General features: G+C 53.9%; 3 protein-coding genes across 6 annotated transcripts; 1 reads left to right on the forward strand and 2 right to left on the reverse strand.

The window, feature by feature from the left end:
• The first annotated feature begins 3,833 nt into the window (after positions 1 to 3,833).
• On the forward strand, positions 3,834 to 8,963 carry MARCHF9 (membrane associated ring-CH-type finger 9). Of its 2 annotated transcripts, XM_079774494.1 has the most exons (5): positions 3,834 to 4,678; positions 5,691 to 5,846; positions 6,517 to 6,709; positions 6,970 to 7,043; positions 7,233 to 8,963. In XM_079774494.1, the coding sequence occupies exons 1-5, from the start codon at positions 4,322 to 4,324 to the stop codon at positions 7,302 to 7,304; spliced, it is 852 nt and encodes a 283-aa protein (XP_079630620.1). In that variant the 5' UTR covers positions 3,834 to 4,321; the 3' UTR covers positions 7,305 to 8,963. The 2 variants fall into 2 exon arrangements, with proteins under 2 accessions (XP_079630620.1, XP_079630619.1); XM_079774493.1 differs by having other exon boundaries at positions 3,842 to 4,678; positions 6,970 to 8,955.
• A 906-nt stretch (positions 8,964 to 9,869) lies between these two features.
• Positions 9,870 to 15,459, reverse strand: CYP27B1 (cytochrome P450 family 27 subfamily B member 1; the record flags this gene model as incomplete). 2 transcript variants are annotated; one of them, XM_079775165.1, is made up of 9 exons in its annotated part: positions 9,870 to 11,798; positions 12,103 to 12,300; positions 12,583 to 12,661; positions 12,862 to 13,034; positions 13,232 to 13,404; positions 13,490 to 13,606; positions 13,795 to 13,997; positions 14,463 to 14,653; positions 15,229 to 15,459. In XM_079775165.1, 9 exons carry the CDS (start codon positions 15,457 to 15,459, stop codon positions 11,685 to 11,687), a joined length of 1,479 nt encoding a protein of 492 aa, XP_079631291.1. In that variant the 3' UTR covers positions 9,870 to 11,684. The 2 variants fall into 2 exon arrangements, with proteins under 2 accessions (XP_079631291.1, XP_079631290.1); XM_079775164.1 differs by having other exon boundaries at positions 9,872 to 11,798; positions 13,490 to 13,690.
• Positions 15,460 to 16,640: 1,181 nt separating this feature from the next.
• On the reverse strand, positions 16,641 to 20,487 carry METTL1 (methyltransferase 1, tRNA methylguanosine; the record flags this gene model as incomplete). 2 transcript variants are annotated; one of them, XM_079775172.1, is made up of 6 exons in its annotated part: positions 19,990 to 20,485; positions 19,162 to 19,325; positions 17,609 to 17,793; positions 17,403 to 17,516; positions 16,942 to 17,043; positions 16,641 to 16,796 (listed from the first exon to the last, which is right to left on the reverse strand). In XM_079775172.1, the coding sequence occupies exons 1-6, from the start codon at positions 20,220 to 20,222 to the stop codon at positions 16,641 to 16,643; spliced, it is 954 nt and encodes a 317-aa protein (XP_079631298.1). In that variant the 5' UTR covers positions 20,223 to 20,485. The 2 variants fall into 2 exon arrangements, with proteins under 2 accessions (XP_079631298.1, XP_079631299.1); XM_079775173.1 differs by lacking the exon at positions 16,942 to 17,043 and having other exon boundaries at positions 19,990 to 20,487.
• Positions 20,488 to 20,508: the final 21 nt, after the last annotated feature.

Here is a 20,508-nt window from a genome sequence, read left to right on the forward strand (position 1 = left end):
GAGAATGGGGAGGAGGGACGACGGCGACCACGTGACCTGTTGCTATCCCACGTGACCGCATGCTATGGCTCTGAGGAGCAGAGGTGTGGTTACGCGGCAAAGCACGTGACTAGTTGCCACTACCCAAGCGGGGTGGGGTGGAGGTTGGGGGGAGATGGGAGAGGGTGGAGGCCGAGGCGGTGCCATGGCAACCTGGGCCACCCAGATCCCCACTGCGGGCTGCAGGCCTTCTCCAGTCTCACTCCCCGGTTCTCTATGTGGGGGAGGGGCGCGGGTGTCGGGGGACCGGAGGTGGTGCGGTGGCCTTTCTGCTCCACTGCCATGGGAAAACGAGTTCTCACTTGTGTCTTTGTTTCATTCACTCATTCATTCAACAAGTTTTACTGAGTGCTTGCTTCCCGTGTGGATGTGGGGTTGTTTTTGGGTCTGTTTGTTTTTTGGTGTCTCAAGTCACAAGCCCTTTTAAGTAGTGATAAGACTATCTGTAAAGCCCTAGCAGGTTTGGCTCAGTGGATAGAGCGTTGGCCTGCGCACTGAAGAGTCCCAGGTTTGATTCCCGCCAAGGGACCGTGCTCCATCCCCAGTGGGGGGGGGGGGGGGGGGTTGCGGGAGCATCATTGATGTTTCTCTCTCTTCCTTCCTCTCTGAAATCAATAAAAAAATATATATTTTTTAAAAAGACTATCTGTAAAGATGTAGCCAACAGGGCGCACACAAAATAGGGAGTATACAGTGTCAATGTGAGGGCAAAACTAGGATTAAAGGATTGATGAAAGGCAGATTAATACAGTAATCCAATAGGAAGAGGGGCAATTCCCTCCCCTCTTCCCAATTTCCACCCCTTCCTAGGACCACCACATGCCTTCTGGCAGAGAAGTTTCCAATGATTGGGAGATAGGTTCTTTTCAGCACTAAGATATTGTGATATATGTGTGTATGTGTATGATATATATGTCATACATAGAAAAATGTATATATATATATATATATATGAGTGAGCATGTGCAGTAAGTTACCACAGCCACTACCACGGACCATCACCTTACATGAGAATGACTTGTGCTCTTCTGCAAACCTTGTGACTCATTATATGGCATTATTGTGCTATTTTCCTCCAGTGCAAATTTTCTTAGCCCTTGCCCCTGCCCCGAACACAAACCTTTCCCAAATGGCCTCTGCTCATAGATACAGAGAAGTAGACAAGGGGCAGGTTTCTCTCTGGCTTTCCAGGTTTTACTGGCTCCAACTTCTTTATCTCCCAACCCTTTGCGGGGATGGGAGTAAGGGAAGGAAGGAATCAGTGTCTCATTTGTGACAACTTGTCTAAAATCTGAAACCAGCCCTGGCCAGTGTAGCTCAGTCGATTGGGCACCCTCCCTGCACAGAAAGGTTGCTGGTTGATTCCAGGTCAGGTAGGGCACATGCCCAGGTTGGTTGCGGGCTTGATCCTCAGTAGGGGGCGTGCAGGAGGTGGCCAATCTATGTTAAACTCTCACACTGATGTTTCTCTCTTCTCCCTTCCTCTCTCTCTAAGAATTAATAAACTAGTCTTTAAAAATAAAATAAAATCTGAAACCATTTTATTACTCTATTTCTCATTCCTTCTACCCTAACTTCTATTCTCTTTAACCATGTGGCTGAGGATGTAAGAGTTCAGGCTTGAGAAGAATATAAAGCATGCTCCAGGGCAAAACGGAGGATATGTCAGTAGAGATTCTCCCTCTGCATTCTGATAGTAACTCTGAGCCCTTGCTGGTAAGGGCAGCTGGGACTAGTAAGAAAAACCCCAAGCCCTGGTGGGATAGCTCAATTGGTTAGAGCCGTGGTCGGCAAACTGCGGCTCACGAGCCACATGCAGCTTTTTGGCCCCTTGAGTGTGGCTCTTCTACAAAATACCACGGCCTGGGCGAGTCTATTTTGAAGAAGTGGCGTTAGAAGAAGCTTAAGTTTAAAAAATTTAGCTCTCAAAAGAAATTTCAATTGTTGTACTGTTGATATTTGGCTCTGTTGACTAATGAGTTTGCCAACCACTGGGTTAGAGCATTTCCTGATACACCAAGGTTGTGGGTTGGATCCCCAGTCAGGGAACATATAAGAATCAACCAATGAATGCATAAATAAGTGGAACAACAAATTGATGTCTCTCTCTCATCAATAAATAATTTTTTTTTAAAAGAAAAACCTCAGCCCTAGCTGGTTTGGCTCAGTGGATAGAGCGTTGGCCTGCGGACTGAAGGGTCCCAGGTTCGATTCCGGCCAAGGGCACATGCCTGGGTTGTGGGCTCGATCCCCAGTAGGGGATGTGCTGGAGGCGGCCGATCAATGATTCTCTCTCATCATTGATGTTTCTCTCTCTCTCTCTCTCTCCCTCCCTCCCTCCCTTCCTCTCCCTTCCTCTCTGAAATCAATCAAGAAATATATTTTAAAAAGAAAAAAAAGAAAAAGAAAAACCTCAAGGTCTGAACTGGCTATGGGGCTTGTGAGGTGAAGGTTTCATTGGCTATCTTGTTAGAATTGGTTGGTTTGTAAGCCTTCAGAAATGCTAACTGAATGTGAGTGTGTCAAACTTTCTACCCTAGCGGAGTCCATCTCAGCCTCGCCTTCCACATAAGCCCACCACAGCTCACTGTCTTTAGAAGTCACACACACACACACACACACACACACACAGACAACAGTGTGGTGATAGCCAGAGGGAAAGGGGGGTGGGAATAGGTGGAGGTGGGCAAAGTAGGCATAAATGGAGACTGAAAGAGACTTTGCTTTGGGCAATGGACACATGATGCGGTGTGCAGATGATATTTTGTTGAGTTGTACACTTAAAACCTGAATGGTTTTGTGAACCAATATCACCCCGTAAATTAAATTTAAAAAAGAAGTCATCCTCTATGTTGGCTTGGGTTCCAGCCCTTTTCTGATTCATTCATCCATCCATCCATCCAATGCATTTGAATGTTTCATAAGAGCATTACTCTGCTCAGTCAGTTTCTATCGAGGAGCCTTAGTTTGGCAGTCTGTCCCTGGTTCCATACCCTCCCTTCCGTTAATTACTCTCTTACTAATTAATTTTTTTGCAATGTGTTTGACCCAATGGGCTCCTCTGGAATCCCTTTTCCCTCGGCGTTGTAAAAGGGAGGAGAGGGAGGTTGTAAGTGTAAAGCAGACCTAGTAAGGGGGTAGAACTGGTTCTCAGGGTCAAGGCCCCCATATAAGCAAAGAGCTGTGTGTGTGTGTGTGTGTGTGTGTGTGTGTGTGTGTGTGTGTGGTGGTAAGGGAAGGAGAAAGCCAGAAAAGACACTCTCATCCCTTTAGCACTCCCTTGCTCACTCACCTACCTCACACATTACAATCACACATTTCGTTTCTCATGCAACCCGATTCCATCCGTTACACCCTCACCTCTTTCACAGTCCCATCTCATGCACACTTTTCAGTCCATTGTGTAAAAGTGTTTATTGCTTGAGTCTCTCTCTTGCTCACTTACCTCCCTCAGACCGTAGACCCCTTGCATAGCCTCTTCTCTGCACACTCCCATTTTGCACAAGCCTCTCCCTCTCTGGTGCACCTGCGTCTTTGAGCACCCACTCCCCTTCCACCCTCACCCGTTCACACACCTATTCTCCTACCAGTGTGCACACTCTCCTTTCCCGGACACTCCCCTCCTTCCATCCTCCCCTGAGCTGCACACACTCCCCCCCCCCCCCCCCCCCCCCCCCCGCCTCTAGGGACACCTGCTCTCGCCGGGCAGGGCGGGGATGCGCAGCCGCGGCCACTACTCCTCTCCCCCTCCCCGCCCCTCCCTCCATCCCTCACCGGCTCCCCGGCTCCCGCCCCGCCCGCCCCTCCCGCCCGCCGCTCCGGGGGTGGGGGGGTCTCCGTCGCCGCCGCCGCCGGAAGGAGCCGCCATTTGCCACCGCCGAGCGCACGGGCCGAGCCGAGACGGAGCCGGGAGCCGAAGCGGGACTGGGGCCGGGAACACGGCGATGGGGGGCGGCTCCGCCGCAGGAGGATCCGGGCGCGTAATCCCGGGGGCCCGGCCCGCTCCGGACCCAGACCCGCGGGGCGCGGCACCCTGAGCCCCCTCCCCGCCCACCGCCCGGGCCATGGCCGCCCGCCCCGCCGCCCCCGGGCCGCCCGCCCTCCCGGCGCCGCCAGCCCCGAAGCCCCGGCGGTGGCGGCCGTGAACGGCGCTCCCAGGCCCCGAGGGACCCCGGCGGGGCTGGGCTCCCCGGCGCGCGCCCCCTCTCCGGCCTTGCCCTCTCCCTTCCCCCGCCGCCCGGAGCCCCCCGCGCGCCGCCCCCCGCCCCCCGGCGCCCGGACGATGCTCAAGTCGCGGCTCCGCATGTTCCTGAACGAGCTGAAGCTGCTGGTGCTGACGGGCGGGGGGCGGCCCCGCGCCGAGCCGCAGCCCCGGGGGGGCGGGGGGGGCGGCTGCGGCTGGGCGCCCTTCGCCGGCTGCGCGGCCCGGGACGGCGGGGACGGCGACGAGGAGGAGTACTACGGGTCCGGGCCGCGCGCGCGGGGCCTGGCCGGCGACAAGGAGCCGCGGGCCGGACCCCCGCCGCCGCCTGCGCCGCCGCCGCCCCCGGGCGCGCTGGACGCCCTGTCGCTCAGTAGCAGCCTGGACAGCGGACTGCGGACCCCCCAGTGCCGGATCTGCTTCCAGGGCCCCGAGCAGGTCAGGCCCGGGCACTCGCTGGGCGGGGCCGGGCGGGGTGGGGGCGCCCACCTGGGGCGCCCAGGGAGACCGCGAACGGGGGGCGGGGCCTGGGCGGCTGGGCGGGACCCGGAACCGGGGTGGGAATAGGGTGAGGTCGGGGGGCTGGCTGGAGACGCCCAGAGCGTCTGTTTGAGGTGGAGGGGCATCAGGGGTCCCCAGGAAGGGGTGGGTCTTTCTCCTGGCCAGGCTCAGAATCCCTCCCCCATGAGCGGGGACTGCCTTTCTCCCCCACCCTCTCCCCCTGGGGTCTTTGTAGGCTGAGGAGGTGGGCCGAGGAGAGTGCTGGTTTCCACCTTGAAGGGAGGGGCCCAGCGGCGCCCTTGCCTCGTTCAGTATTTCTCTCCGTGGGGCACTTTTCTTCACTTCCCGTGCTACAACTTTCCATCTCATTCCAAAGAGCAGTCTTTGTTTAAACGTTATGGACAAAGTTGTCTCGGGATAGTGCTGGGGATGTCTCTATGCGGTGAGACATTATTCCTGGATTAAAAGGGAACACCTTCTACTCCCACCCCCCAGAATTTCTTCTCCCTTTTGTTGCTTGTAAACAGAGGACGTAACCCATCCCAGTCTGCGCCACACCTGTGAAATACTTTACAGTGATGGAGCAGGGGAGGAAGGCAGGGCTCTGAAGCTCTAACCCTAACCCTTCAGATCCTAAGGGGTAGCCTTCCAGTTGGAACTCCTTAAAGACCACCCTCTCCAAATTCTAGGAAAAGAGAAGACCCACTTCCCCACCTCCGCTCCAATCCCTTTTCATCCTCATCTGTTTGGTCAGGGAAGTTTACCTTGAGCTCTAACTTCTTTCTTTGTCCTGCAGCCTTAGCCTCTTGCCCTGTTTGGGGTGAAAGGCCTGAGCTTTTCTAAGGTGGGAGAGTGACTGACCTGGACAGGAGGTTTTCCTCTCCCAGAGCGGAGAGAAGCGGGTCCCGGTGGTGATAGCTGACAGGGACTCTCGTCACTCTTCCTCCAGGGGGAGCTCCTGAGCCCCTGCCGCTGTGACGGCTCCGTGCGCTGCACGCACCAGCCCTGCCTCATCCGCTGGATTAGCGAGAGGGGCTCCTGGAGCTGTGAGCTCTGCTACTTCAAGTATCAGGTCCTGGCGATCAGCACCAAGAACCCACTGCAGGTGAGGTGCAAGGAGAGGACTCTCGGATTGGAGTAAGGGCCTTGCAGCATTCAGAGTCAGGAACCCTCCCGGGAGCCTATTTCATCCATTTATTTTCCCCTCCCCACAATTTCCTGTCTTTCTGTAAATCCTCCCTTTCTTCATTTATTTACAAAGACGTTATTCAGTGCCACCTTTATTCCAGGCACTGTTCTAGGCACTGGGACAACAAAAAAGAAAATGATAATAATATCAATGATGATAGCAAATATGTAGTGTTTTCTTTGTGTCAGGCTCTTGGTGTGTATTAACTTTTAATCATCATAATAATTCTATTAGTTATATACCATTATTATCCTCATCCTAAAGATTGATGCACAAAGAGATTTGAAAACTTGCCCAAGGTTACTCAGCCAGGAAGTGATGGCGTTAGAATTTGGAATTCAAACCTAGATGGTCTGGCTTCAGAGCACTTGCCTGATCCTGCCTTTCTAAACTAAGACCGACACATGGTTTCAAACAACTTGATCAAGGCCACAGTCTAGGTTTGATCGGGGCACAGAGGAGACAGATGTTAATCCTGCCGGAAGGGTTTCAGGAAGGCTCCCGGAGCATCCTGCTTTTCAGGGCTAACCATCACCTGGCCCTCCATCTCTTTCTGTGACTTTTTGGAACCCTTTCTCCCACACAGTGGCAAGCCATCTCGCTGACAGTCATTGAGAAGGTCCAGATTGCGGCCATAGTTCTGGGCTCTCTCTTCCTCGTCGCCAGCATCTCCTGGCTCATCTGGTCCTCACTCAGCCCTTCAGCCAAGTGGCAACGACAGGATCTGCTATTTCAGATCTGCTACGGCATGTATGGCTTCATGGATGTCGTCTGCATAGGTGAGGGCACCTCTTTCCCTTTACCCTGAGGAGCAACTTCCTCTAACTCATACACTTAACTTTCCCTCCCCATTCCTTCAGCTTTATGGCCACATTTTCTACCATTGAGAGCCTTCAGGGCTATCTTGGTGCCCCTCCCTTCCCAGCTTCTCCAGGTCTTTTGCAACCCTATCTCCTCACTCTGGAAAATGCTGGCTTAAGCACCTCTGGCCTGGGTCTGGGCAGCAGTTGACCCTGGATATCTTATCCCTCTTGCTTAGGACTCATTGTCCACGAAGGCTCCTCTGTCTACCGCATCTTCAAACGCTGGCAGGCAGTGAACCAGCAGTGGAAGGTACTGAACTATGACAAGACCAAGGACATAGGAGGAGATGCAGGGGGAGGGACGGCAGGGAAGCCGGGCCCCAGGACCTCACGGACGAGCCCTCCCTCTGGGGCCACCAGCCGCCCCCCGGCTGCCCAGCGCATGCGGACGCTCTTGCCTCAGCGCTGTGGTTACACAATCCTGCACCTCCTTGGACAGCTTCGGCCACCAGATGCGCGTTCCAGTTCCCATTCCGGCCGAGAGGTTGTCATGAGGGTCACCACAGTCTGAACTGAACTCCAGGAGCTGGGATCTTGAGTCAGTGCATCGGCCAGAGATGAGCTGTCATGGCTGCTGGAGGTACCGCCTGGACCAGATGTTTGGGGCACACTGCTCCCACCACTGAGGATCTCTGTGGGCAGCCTCAAGCTGGAGACATTGTCTGGCTTCTGCCCACTGGGTAGAGACACTTGGATGACATTCCAGCCCCCACTGACAATTCCCCACACTCATCCTGGGGCAGCCAGTGGGCAAGTGGGGAGAACAGCTTTTCTTCCCCAGAGAACCGTCCTTACCTCAGCTCCTAGGGCCTCCAGCCCCTCAGCTCTACCATGGTGACTTGGTGAGGGGGAACCAATGCCAGAAGAAAGGGGCTGTAGACCCCCCCCCCCCATTCCCCACCCCATGGCCACAGGGCAGCTGGCAATAAGACTAGTATACATTGACCTCCCGTTCCCTGCATGAGGGCGGGGGGACTTCCCCTGCTCTGCCCCCCATTGCATGGGGGGAGGGCATAAAGAATCATTTATATGCACATGGAGACTCCTTTCTCATCTGGGGCTTCTCTGGAGGGTCGGGAGGTGTGGGGAGGTTTCTCTGCAGAGGTTACAAATCCCAAATGCAGCAGTGGGTTCTGAGTTGGAGGTGTAACTCCCACTTGCTGGTGAATAATTCATGTTGGCTGCTAGATGGCAATGCTCGAGGTATCTAAAGGGTGGACCTACCACGTCCAAGTTTGTGATTTACAAAAAAAAATCTCTCCACTGTGGTTTTCCTGTCTACCTCATAGGGTTGGAATGAGGATAAAGAAGGGGCAGGTTGCGCCCATCCGGCATGGCTCAGTGGTTGAACATCGACCTATGAACCAGGAGGTCACGGTTCGATTCCCGGTCAGGGCATGTGCCCAGGTTGCTGACTCGATCCCCAGTGTGGGGCTTTCAGAAGGCAGCTGATCAATGATTCTCTCTAATCATTGATGTTTCTATCTCTCTCTTCCTCTCCCTCTCTGAAATAAATAAAAATATATTTAAAAAAAGAAGAAGGGACAGGTTGAATGCCATTGCAAAGAAAATCAATTATGGCATAAAAAGATTTATACTGTAGATGATGGTCCATTTATTTCAAATAGTAGCTGATTAACAACTTTCAAAATGTGTTTTTTATCTGGAGTTGCACAGAGCCTTGGAAATGTGTGTAGAGTGTCATAGATATGTAAATATGAGGGAAACTAGACATTGCACATGTGAAGGATGGTGGTTATTTGTAAGAACTAGAGCTCCTCCAACGCCCTAAACATGGGGGCAGAGAAAGACCGGAGCTCTCCTTCTTGCTCTGGGGATCATTTGGGTTCTTCGTCCTTCTCAGGTACTGTGCTCACCCGGAGAAGTGGTGTGAAGTGAATTTGGACTTATTTGGAGTGAGATGGACAGAATCCTTCCATGATATGAGTCTCCAGCTTATAGGTCTGATCCTGGTGTGTCTCAGCTAGTGGTACTAACTGGAAGTATTGTGCTTGGAGACAGCAGTGTAGAGGGCAGTTGTCTATAGAGAAAATTTGGGAAGGACTGGTTAAAATGTGGATCAGCCTGAAGCCTCAGCCCTTTCTCCTGAGTTCTTGGAGCTGTGTATTATATGAAGGATGGTATCTTTTAAGTGAACTACTCATCAGCAATTAAATTAATTACTTCACACTTTGCTAAAGTCAGATCCAGAGGCCTTTCCTATTATTAGTCCTTCTCTCAGAGAAGGTCTGCTCTGTATGCTCCCTGGGGATGTTTTGGGGAAAATGCTTATCTGCTAAAGGTCACATATCCTTGCCGGGGATTGGCTGTCTCCTATGGGTCTCTAAAAGGGGTCTTCGCTGCTGTCCATGGTGCTAGCACCCAGCCTTGCCTGGAGGTATAGATACCAAAGTCACCTGGATGCGTGGGAAGTGTATCACCTCCAGGAATCAACGTGGAGAGGGAACTGAGGCTGAGCCATATCCCGCTCTCCCAGCCTCCCACCCCCCATTTTCCAGTGGGAAATTGTTTCTCCAGAGAAGTAACCCTCCACATTCCCTACTTGGGCAGACAGAAGAGCCAGACTTTACTGATTTGCTAGTCACCGGATAGCTGGTGGGGACCAGCTATCAGATGGGAGACAGCAAATCAGAGTGACTAACTAGTGCCTATCATGGCAGATAGGGTTCAGGTAGGTATCACACAGTTGGGGTTTCCTGTGCCAAGCCCGGGCTGCCCCCGTGATGGCCCACATGGAAATTTAAAACCAAGATCATAGGCACACAAACACACTGTCTCCATTTGGACTCTGGGTCCTAAAACCAGGCCAAGTGAGACAGTATAATCCTCTTCCTTTCGGTACCATTAGATGTCCTGGTATTGGGTTGGGACCAGCAATCAGTACTGTCCCCTATCCTTCCCTTTTCTAACTTAAAGAGAGTCTTATCCAGAAAAGGGGTCATAGAAGCTGTTGCCCTCCTCAAGTGAGTAGTCCAACTTGCCCAATGGGGAGCGTGGGTTTCAGAGCCTGCATCACTAAGTTCAGGGGGAAAGGTCTGAGAGGAATTGGGGCTTTATTCTTTCAAAGCTCAAGTCTGCTAAAAATCAGGTCACTTAAGTTTGGGTTGAGTTCAGTGATAGGGAAATGGGGATGGGGATCGAGTGTAGTACAGGAGTTGAGAGAAGGGACAGTCAAGGTACATAAGCCTTGGTCTCTGCACAGAGCCTTGGGTACAACCTGCCCCTCTGTAGATTTTATATAGATAGATACTCCCCAGAAGGCTTGGTGGCTACTGAAGTTTCTGTGGTCAGGGAGCCATGTCTAGGGCAGGGGGCTGAGGTGGTGGGGAGGAGGAGGAAGTGCGAAGTGAAATCTCCATCTCCATCTAGCTAATTGGAATGGGGTGTGGAGGGAGCAGGAGGAAGGGGACAAGTCCTGACATGGGGAGGGTAATCTGGGCTACCCTCAGAGGGAGCTGTGGGGAGTGTGCTGAGTGATTTATTTATATGGGAGATGAGTTAATCTGTGTACATCACAAGGGGAGGACTGTGCCCAACTTCTGGGGGGCCAGAGAGTGCTGACCCAGGGAAACAGGCTCCCTCTCCCAGCCCCTTTCTGCCTTGGTGCCCCAGGGCTTCTGGCCACCCCCACACTGAGCTTCCATCCTGTCTGACTTCATTTCTCTGACTGTATTCCTGTCTTTCTCCAAAGCAAAAGACCTTGGAGCAGTTTTTCCAGAGAGGTTAGAGTGGCCATTCTAGGATGTCCTTCAGTTCAGGTTCCATAAACATTTCTACCAAAGAGTCAATGACCTCTGGTCATCTCTGCAAATCCCTAGCTCCCGACCCTTTTTTACAGCTAGCCCTTGTGGTTACTTTTCACCACCACCCTCGTACTCTCTTCCAGGGAGCCAGACTTGGCTGTTCCCACTCCAGACAGAAACGTGTCTGGGTTTGTGCTGCAAACCCCTCTTCCAGGTGTCTGGACCTCCCATGCTATGGGGTCAGTCCCAGGGCCTGAGAAAACAAGGTCAGGGATTTGGGTGAGGGTCTTGCCTCCAGGTCTTATAGGAAGTGAGAGTGGGAGAGAAATAAGTCAAAAGTCAAGGAGGGAACATTCTTTTTTATTATTTATTTAAAAACTATGAATATTTAAAAATATCAATATGTAAAAGGAAGGCATATACAGGGATAGGTGCAGAGATGTCTCTGTCTGGGAACTAAGTCAAGCCAACTTAATAGTGACCAGAGAGGCAATGATAGTTTTTAAAAAATCATAAACCAGGCAAGGGCAGACTCGCCTTTCTAGAGGCAAGGTGAGGAAGGAACGGGGTAGGCAGAGCCTGGTAAGCTGCTCCCCCCTTCTGCCACGTGGTCCAGATTCAGTCTGAGAATTTGTGTGTCACCCAGGGACAGGCCCTGGCAGGGGTATAAAAACTGAATAAGGCCTCATCCTTCCTCTCAAAGAGCTCACATGCAACGAAGACCAGGTGCAGACCAGATGCACAATTACTTAGCTCATGTCATGCAAAGAGCTTAGTCAGCAGCATCAGTGAACACTGTGGAGCCCCCAAAGGGCGGTGGTGGAATTCTTCCTCAGGTCACCCAGCATTATTAGTTAAAAGTCTGAGTTGGCCCTTGAAGGATGCGTATGATATGATCAGGAAAAGGGCTGAGCAGGCAGAGGGGCTATGGTTTTCTCCGGGCCTGCTGGGTCAGGCCAAATGCATACTTCACACCTTGGCCAGGACTGCCTCAAACCCTTTGCTATGATCATTCTGACTAGTGTGATGAGACAGACAGGTCTCAGGGGAAATACACATCTCTTGGTCTTGTGCCTAATAAACCCCTATGATGAGAGAAAAGGTGATAACAGCCTCCTTCCACAGGACTATCTGTCCACAAACTGTAGGTTGATGCTCCTCTCAGGTACCAGGACAGTCCGGGTCATGGGTCTGATTGGGGCAGCGCCTGGCTCAGGCTGTACCTCAAAGTGAGTCAAGATCTGAAAAGTGAGGAAGAAAGCTATCATTATGGGAGGAGTCTACAATGGTGGGCTGTTTTGGTCATGGGCATTATTTGTGTTAGAATGGTCAAGGTTGGTAGTGAACTTCTTGGTTAATCAGGATAAGGGACTATGGTAGGGAAATAGATAGTCCACATACCCTCACTCACTTTCCAGGACTATAATGAGATTGACGCATTTAAAACAGTAAGTCTTAAATGTTTTCTTATGCTTGTCAGGAGAAGAGCTCACAGCTTGAGAGGGTTAGGGTCTCTCTCGTCTGGAGAAGGTCTAGATCACTCACCTGGGCCAAAGCCATTTGCAGCTCAAGCTCTGCCAGGCGTCTCCCCATGCAGCTGCGCTTGCCGAAGCCAAAGGGAAGACAGGCAAATGGGTGGGGGGCTGGACCTTCCCCCAGCCAGCGCGCTGGGCGAAAAGTATTTGGCTCTGGGAACTGGGCAGGGTCCCTTGAAGTGGCATAATGACACAGAGTGACCAGCGTCTGGTGAGGGAGGAACACAAACTTGTCGATTCGGGCCCAGGAATGCAAGGAGGGACATGGAGAAAAGGCTATATGGACTGGGATGAAGGCAGGCTCTGGTAGGTGATGGGGAAATTTTCTGTGGCTGCTTTCGAAATGATTTCTCCACTGCCCCATTATGTCCCAGAGAGAAGCATTCAGGCCAAGGGGAGGGTTTGAAGGGCTTATGGAGAGTTGAGAATGGGATCAGGGCCAGGATAGCGAGGGATGGCTTAGCAAAATGGACCCATAGGCTCTACTCACATTTCTGGGGATGATATAATCACCTACACGAATGTCTTTATCTGGAACACGGGAATTGCCAGGTACTACGGGGTACAGTCTGGGTGGCAGAGCACAAGGAGAGACAAGAAGGTGAGGCTGGGGCCGTTAGCCTCCCTCCCATGCCAGCAACTTCCAAACCCATTCTTGGCCAGGAGTAGAGTACCATTTTCCTCCGCTTTCTCCCTGCTCCCGGCTACTATCTCCTTTCCCAGCCCTTCCCCAGCATTTTCTCCAGCTCCCTCTCTCCCTCCCCCTCACCTTAGCACTTCCTTGAGGACAGCCTTCAGCAGGGGCAGCTGGGACAGAACAGTGGCTGAGGAGTGGGCATTGGACCCCCTGCCCAAGGCAGCTGTGATCTCGGAGTGGAGAGCCGTCTGGACTTCCGGGTGCCGAGAGAGTTCATATAAAGCCCAGGAGAGCGTGTTGGACACCTGAGGGGACAGGTGAGAGCATTGGAGGCAGTGAGAGCGGAAACCAGTATAGGGAGCAGAATATGACGCTGTCTGGAGCCCAGGAAGCGCTAACCCAAGCTGTTCTAGAGGGCCATAGCGAATCCTCTGCAGCCGGACTGAGACTGGGGAGGCTAAGCTCCCAAAGTGGGGCCCACAACGTGGAGGGAGAACGCTACCGTGTCCACTCCGGCCAGTAGCAGCTCCGTCACATTCCCCAGGATGGACGGGGCAGGCAGCTCTTCCTGGAACAGGAAGTAGGTCAGGTGCGCCCCACATTCCATGTCCTCCTCAGGCCTTCCCTGGCTCCTCTCGGCTACCTCGGCCTCTCGCCGCTCCACGTGCTTCTGGGCTGCGCGGGGAGAAGGCGCAGGGATGCCTCACTGCCCCTGGACGGCTTTCTGTCCTCCCACCCCCACTTCCTGTCTGTGCCTCACCAAATGCAAACATCTGGTCCCAGTCTTGGCAGAGGCGGCCCCAGGGTCCCGGCACGAGGCGGTGCAGCCAGCTGGGCATCGCCATGGTCAACAGTGTGGACACAAACACAGATCCCACTGCACGGATGAAGGTCTCGGTGTCTGGAGGCACTTCTGTCTCCAGGCAGCCCAGGCGCGAACCCAGCAGCACAGCTGCTATGCCTGGCCGGGAGGGGGCGCTGTCAGGACACGGGGCGACCCCCACCTCCGCCCCTCACCCTTCGGGGGGTGCCTCCTAAGCTGGCCACAACTGTCTTGGTACTCACCTTCCAGTCCAAACTTGTAAAACTCTCCGGCTACGTCACGAACCAGGGCGGGCGACCCAGTACCACGTCCCCGTTGGCGCCGCAGTCGCCGCACAAGGTCAAGGACCACGTCGTCCAGGGTCCTGGCGTAGCGGGCAGCTGCTTGAGGCCGGAGGAGGAGCGGGGCCAGGAGGCTGCGGAGCCTCTGCCATTCTTCGCCTTCCCTGTAGGGGTGCGGAGAGGGGGCGCATCAGGGCAGACGTGGAGGCCGTTCAGCGCTGCTGCCTGCGGTTGAGGAGCGTGTTCCGCTCGGGTGGCTGGGAGCGGGATTGCGTCTGCTTTTCATCCCCTTTCCTCCTTACTCATTTCCTGCCCCGGAGGGGCCTGGATTCCTGGGTAACCTGAGTCACAGAATCTCATACTACATCTGGATCCTGGTACCCTAGCCCCTTTTGCCGGTACCCAGGATTCTGCTCTCAGAAAGATAAGGACCAAGAGGAGGGGGGTGTGGGACGAGGGCCGGGCTCTACCTGAGCTCGAGAAACAGACTGTGGTGAAAACCCCTATTTGGCAGAGTCTGGGGGAACCGGCCGCCCCTCCTCCACACTCCACACCCCAGACTGTCTCCAGACCCTCCACAGGAGAGGGGAGCAGTAGCGCTTCAGGGCTTTGGGCCAGAGGGGACTCACGCAGTGAGCAGTCCGCAAGCCCGCTGGCGCTGGCGCCGGTGCTCAGCCCACGGTGAGAAGCTGCAGCGCTCGGGCCTGGGCCCCTCCTGTCGCAGCAGCTGCTCGATGAGCGTAGGGGCCGCCACGTACACCGTGCGCACCTTCCCGAAGCTGGCCAACCACACGGGACCGAAGCGTGCAGCGCCCTGCACCTGGGAGAACGGCGCGGCGACACCGGAGACATGGGCAAGGGGACTCCCAGCTTGGCCCGTGCCCACGCCGAGTGGCTAGGCTTTGGAAGGGGGAGCTCCCAGCTGGCACATGGACCCAATGCTAAAAAACCCTCCTCCTCTTCCCCCACTTCCCATCCCTAGAAAGTTTGAGTGTGACGGGCAAAGCGGAAGAACTTTGCTTAGACATTCAGGGCCGCTCTTTGGTCACCTTGGCCAAGCCAAGGTGGAAAAATCCCTAAAGGTTCACACGTGGACTCTCCATTTCAGGACGAGAGCCCAAAGCATAGGAGCCCAACACGCTGAATGCCCGGGTAAGATCCTGTGCGTTTCTGCCTCCTGCCCACCTGTCCTGGACCTACCGACTTCCAGACTTCCGCTCTGCGAGAAGGCGCTTTTTGAATGCTAGGTGTCGGGATGGACTCCGAGCCAAAGCCCCAAACCCCAACTTGTCTTTCTAGAATTCATGGGCATCCGTTCTCACTGGCCTTCCCTCCTACGGTCTGCACTAGTCTGTTTCCCCAGCACTGAGTCCCAGGAACAGAGTCCCAATCTACCTGCAGCTCGTGTAGGCGCGACAGCCCTCCCTTGCAGAAAAGTTCGGCAAGAAAACCCGGCGTGGAGGGGCCTGGGATGTCTGCCAAGCTCCGAGGCGCTGAGCCAGAGCCTCTGGAGCCCAGTGAGGCACCCAGCTCAGAAACACAGCGGACACGATGCAACACCCTGGAGGCGAGCTTGAGGGTCTGGGTCATGTTCTGGTTCGGGAAAATACAGCACTTCCCGAGCATCTTGCCTGCGCCCCTATTTAACCCTTGGGGAAGGTGGTGGCGACGCCCCCTCTCCCAGCCACTCAGCCAATCCTCTTCCCAGTGGTCCGTGCAGGGATTAGTGCCTAGGAACAGTAGGAGGGGCTGAGGCTGCCCATGCAGCTCCCTTGGGTCATGTTGCAATGACCCTCTTGGGAGGGGAGGTCTGCCTCAGTTTCTCCTCCTGGGCTGGTGCCCTAGTCCCGTAACCTGAAGATCTCTTCCTGGGAAAGGCTATTTAGTTAAACTTTGATGACCAAGACATAGTCAGTCCCTGATATTGCCACCACTTCCCCACAGAGCCAGGCCCCTTAGCCCATTCTCAGGAATTCCCCACCCTCCAGCTCTTCCTGGAAAGGAAGCAAGCAGGGAAGAGGCACAGCCATAGCTGTCCTCATATTCTTGGCTCATCAGGCTGCTCCTTCTCTGTATGGGCAGAATTTTCTTGTACCACCACATCTCCACCATCCCCTGTACTGGACACTGGGCAGATGGCAGGTGAGTTAATGGGGTAAAATGGGTTATGGAGCCTTCATCTTTGTTCCTTGGGGATAGCGGTCCTTTTATGTCAGCCAGTCAGCCCACAAGTTCTGGAATGGAAGGTCAATATGAAAAAAGAGAGAGTCTCCAACCCCACACCCTCCCTGGGACTCTTCAGAAACAGTCACAATAAAGGGAGCATAAATTCCCCAGATCAAGTCTTAGGCAGGGAGAGGCTGGGAGGAGACACATGATACACACTCTCACATGCCCTGAGAAACAGCAGCATGGGCATGTGCCCACATATCTGTTAACTCCCGGACTACAAAGTACACACAAGTGGACAGGTGATTTGAACTTAGCTGTTTAGATGGACACTGGAGAATTGTATTCCTCACTCCAGCTGAGGAGAGATCCCAGAGGGAGAAGGAAGTGCTAAGGAGGAACAAGACCCCAACCCTCCCAAATATCCCTCTGGTTCAAGGTCTTCTGACCTTCCCAGTCAGCTTCTTCTACTTTCTGTTGGCAATGGGGGCAGGAAGGTAAGAGGCAAGGGTAGTAGTGAAAACTTCTTTGAGAGATTGTTGCCTCAAAGCCCCAGCAGTCTCAGCTGGGAAGGTCCAGGGGGTTGATCTTCTTTCTAGTTCCTGGAAGATGGAGTCCAGATGAAGCAAGGTAAGCAGTCAGTGACCAGGAGGGGTAGGATTGGGGGTCACCACCTGGAGGGTGGGATCCTGTATTCTTCGGAAGATGGCAGGGAAATTCTTTCCTCCATTGCGTAGAACTTTCTTTCCCTCCTCAGTTGAGGTGCCCAAATGTCCCACAATAGGGTCTTCACTCTGGGAGAAGGGTTCAATAAGTCCTTGACCACCCCTGGCCCTGAGACTCCCATCCCATCCTCCTGGCACTAAGCTGGGTTCAAAGACTATAACCAGTCTGGAATGGGTCTGTATCTTCACAATTTCCCTCAGGCACCCAACTTACCAGCTCTTCCAGAGGCACACGCTCAAATAGGGGGTGCCCTTCAAAATGGGTACACATCCATTCATGTAGCTCCAGCACATCAGTTATAGTATATACCAGCCCCTGCACAGGCAAAATCAGGGGGGCTGTATGCAATTGAGCAGCAAGATGAAGGGCTGTATTCTCACTGAATTCTTTTTTTAAAAAAAAAAATTTATTGATTTCAGAGGTGAAGGGAGAGGGAGAGATAGAAACATCAATGATGAGAGAGAATCAGATTGGCTGCCTCTTGCATGCCCCCTACTGGGGATCAAGTCCACAACCCGAGCATGTGCCCTGGACCAGAATCGAACCCAGGACCCTTCAGTCCTCAGGCTGACACTCTATCCACTGAGCCAAACCAGCTAGGGCCCCATTGAATTCTTAGTAGAAGGTCCCTGAATAGGACACTCACCCCGCCCTTCCTCCCACTCCCAACTCACCCCAACTCTCAGCACGTAGGCATATTCTGCCAGTAGTGTGGGACTGATGATTCGCCACTTGTGCTTCGTCCGCTTGAAATGTGGGTCAGGGAAGAGGAAGAACATCTTTGTCAGCTGTGAGACAGACATGCACAAACTGGGTTGTGAGAGCCTGGCCTCCATGTCCCACCTATCTACCAGCCTAACCCACCAGGGCCCCTCCCCACCTGGCCCTTGTAGAAGAAGTTAGGAAGGTGTTTCATGGCGTTGCTACGGAGACAGGCGATGTTCTGGAAGCCACCTCCAGGAGCTGCTCGTAGGGCTCGAATCCGATCCTGTACATAGTCTGAGACCTTTACCCGGATCTCCAGACCCAGAATCAGTGTGTCTGGGAACAGCGGTGACAGTTCCACTGGACACAGGAATAGGAATGGAATCATCAACCTCATCCTACAGCAACTTCAAAGGAGTCAATACAGGAAAGGAAACCTCAGTCTGCAACTATCAATATCCGGAATGGCAAATGTGGACAGAGAGGTCTATATGGATGGTTTTATACTGGAGTAGAGGGCTGGGGAGATATTAAAATTGTCACCAGGACTGGAAGTTGGAGGGCCTGGGAATACATGTATATTTGCAAGTGCTTTAGTATTTTTACACATTCTCTCATTTAACCCTCTTAGAACTCTGTGGTAAATTGTGAATATGAGGAAACTGAGGATAAGAAATGTCCAAGGTCATACAGCTAAGAAGAGACAGAACTGGAACTGGAACCAAAGTTTTCTGCCACCAAGTACCATGCTCTTCCACTTTGTCATGTCATTATCTCTGTGGGAAGATCTAAAAATAGACAAGTGGCGCCCTAGCTGGTTGGCCCAGTGGATAGAGCGTCGGCCTGGGGACTGAAGGGTCCCGGGTTCGATTCCAGTCAAGGGCACATACCCGGGTTGTGGGCTCGATCCCCAGTAGGGGGCGTGCAGGAGGCAGCCAATCAATGATTCTCTTATCATTGATGTTTCTATCTCTCCCTTCCTCTCTGAAATCAATAAAAATATATATTTTTAAAAAAATAGAGAAGTGGCCAAGACCGGTTTGGCTCGGTGGATGGAGCGTCGGTCTGTGGACTGAGAGGTCCCGGGTTCGCTTCCGGTCAAGGGCATGTGCATTGGTTGCAGGCACGTCCCCGGTGGGGGGTGTGCAGGAGGCAGCTGGTCGGTGTTTCTCTCTCATCGATGTTTCTGGCTCTCTGTCCCTCTCCCTTCCTCTCTGTGGAAAATCAATAAAAATATATTAAAAAAAAAAATAGAGAAGTGGCTTAGCATGTATTGGGGCAATACAAATACTACTAGGGGAACTAAAAAACAGGAGAGTGGAGCAGAAGGAATGAGTTCTGGTGAGGGAGGGGGGAGTGATGGAATCCCTGAGAAAGACAGTTCAGGATCACTGGCCACAGTGGCTAAACTCTGACGCTTGTGCTGACCAGCTCACTGACCCGGCACTTGGCAGGTGAAATGGCTCACGTAGTGACTGGGGCCAGGGGCAAGGCCAGACAGGACAACCCACGTTTTAAGATGCATTTGAGGCAGCCCCCTCCCTTCTCCAGGGCAAAGGCCACAGACCCAGAGTAGAGGGAAGGTGGAGACTTTCCACACTGATGTCACAGCACTAGTGTCTGGTCCGAAGGGGAAAGGCCAACTATGGCCCCCACCAAATCTGCTGAGGTGGCAGAATCTAGGCATTGCCTTTCCTTGCCCAGAGAAAGGGCCAGACAGAGTGTTACCTAACAGGCCACCATAGCCACAGCCTATGTCTGCAAATTCCACTTGGGCTTGAGCTCTCTTTTCTTTCTTATCCTTTGGGTCATCGTGGCTCTGATTTTGAGTCAGTGGAGCGAAGAATTCTGGATATAGCTCAGACCAATCCATCTCCTCTGGCTTCACAGGGCTAGTGGAGAGAAGACGTGAGAAACGTGAGAAGGCTGGCCATACTATTGCAGCAGGGTCACTACATGTGCGTGGGTGGATGGGTAAGGGCGGGAAGTAGATGGGTTTCTAAACAATTCTGTAACAGTGGGTCCTGTGGCTTCTAGGAGATACAGTGGAAACCACCCTGTGAATCATAGGCCCATCACGAGGCCCGCCCATCTCCCTATCTAGGGGTTGATGACTCTGGCTGGGCACAAGTTCCCCTTCTCCCAGAGACTGGCTTCCTGGAAGCGCGGGGATCTTACTTTGCTTACGTGCTCTGGGTGAAGAGGGTGGAGTGAGATGCAGGCCGGATTGGGTGTTTGTCTTTTTATTAAATCCGACAAAGGAAACCTTAAGATGTAAAAGGCATTCTGCCGCCATCACTCCAGTCTCAGTAACAATTTCCCCGGCCAGACTTGCACCTGAACCCAGACTCGGCCAGAAGGCCACGCCCCCTCCAACCCGCACCCCGCCCACCGCCAAATCTACCCGATCCACCCCCCAAAGCTTACGTCACCCAGCCCATCCTCCGGGTCTATCCGGAGCCCGCCCCGCACAACCGCTCTCCGCGGCTGCTTCGGGCCATTCCGAGTGCTCCGCCCCGCCCCGCTCCTGCCCCTGCCCCTGCCCCGCACACTCACTAGCGCAGCGTGTGGTCCGCCATGGGGTTGGAGTGAGCACGCTGCCGATAGTAGCGCTTCTGCGGCTGCGGGGCCTGGGCTCCGGCCGCGTCCCCAGCCTCGGCTCCCGCCATGATCCCCGGCCCGAGTGTCTCTACTGAACCCACGTGGGGACCGCGGCCAGCGGCGCACGATGATGACGCAGAAGACACGTTCGAGCAGACCCCGCCCCTTAAAGACCCAAGAGAGAGCATTGGGCGGGGCGGGGCGGACCCGAGGGGATCCGTGCCGCCGGGCGCCTCTGCATCTCGTCGGTAACGGGGCCGGCGAGTCGGGACCCGCACGCAGCCTCTTTCCTTAGCCTGCGTCGGCCTGCTCTGGGTTACTACCCTGGTTGCAGGAAACCGTGCACCCCGCAGGTAAAAGGGGTCTGGCCACCCCAACTCTACGGTAGAATGAATCCTCGCGCCGCCCCCCTCTCTCCGGGCCTCGGACCAGACCGCCCGGTCTGACCGGCGTGGTGTGGAGTGAGTCCCGTCG

The sequence above is a fragment of the Cnephaeus nilssonii genome, assembly GCF_951640355.1.
Source record: "Cnephaeus nilssonii genome assembly, chromosome: 6".
Taxonomy (NCBI): Eukaryota; Metazoa; Chordata; class Mammalia; order Chiroptera; family Vespertilionidae; genus Cnephaeus; species Cnephaeus nilssonii.

Excerpts from the sequence above, each read along its gene's own strand:
- MARCHF9 (XM_079774493.1), top strand. The coding sequence starts at position 4,322 with ATGCTCAAGTCGCGGCTCCGCATGTTCCTGAACGAGCTGAAGCTGCTG. Across the intron at positions 5,847-6,516 it reads GCACCAAGAACCCACTGCAG|TGGCAAGCCATCTCGCTGAC; the intron begins GTGAGGTGCAAG and ends TCTCCCACACAG. Across the intron at positions 6,710-6,969 it reads CATGGATGTCGTCTGCATAG|GACTCATTGTCCACGAAGGC; the intron begins GTGAGGGCACCT and ends CCTCTTGCTTAG.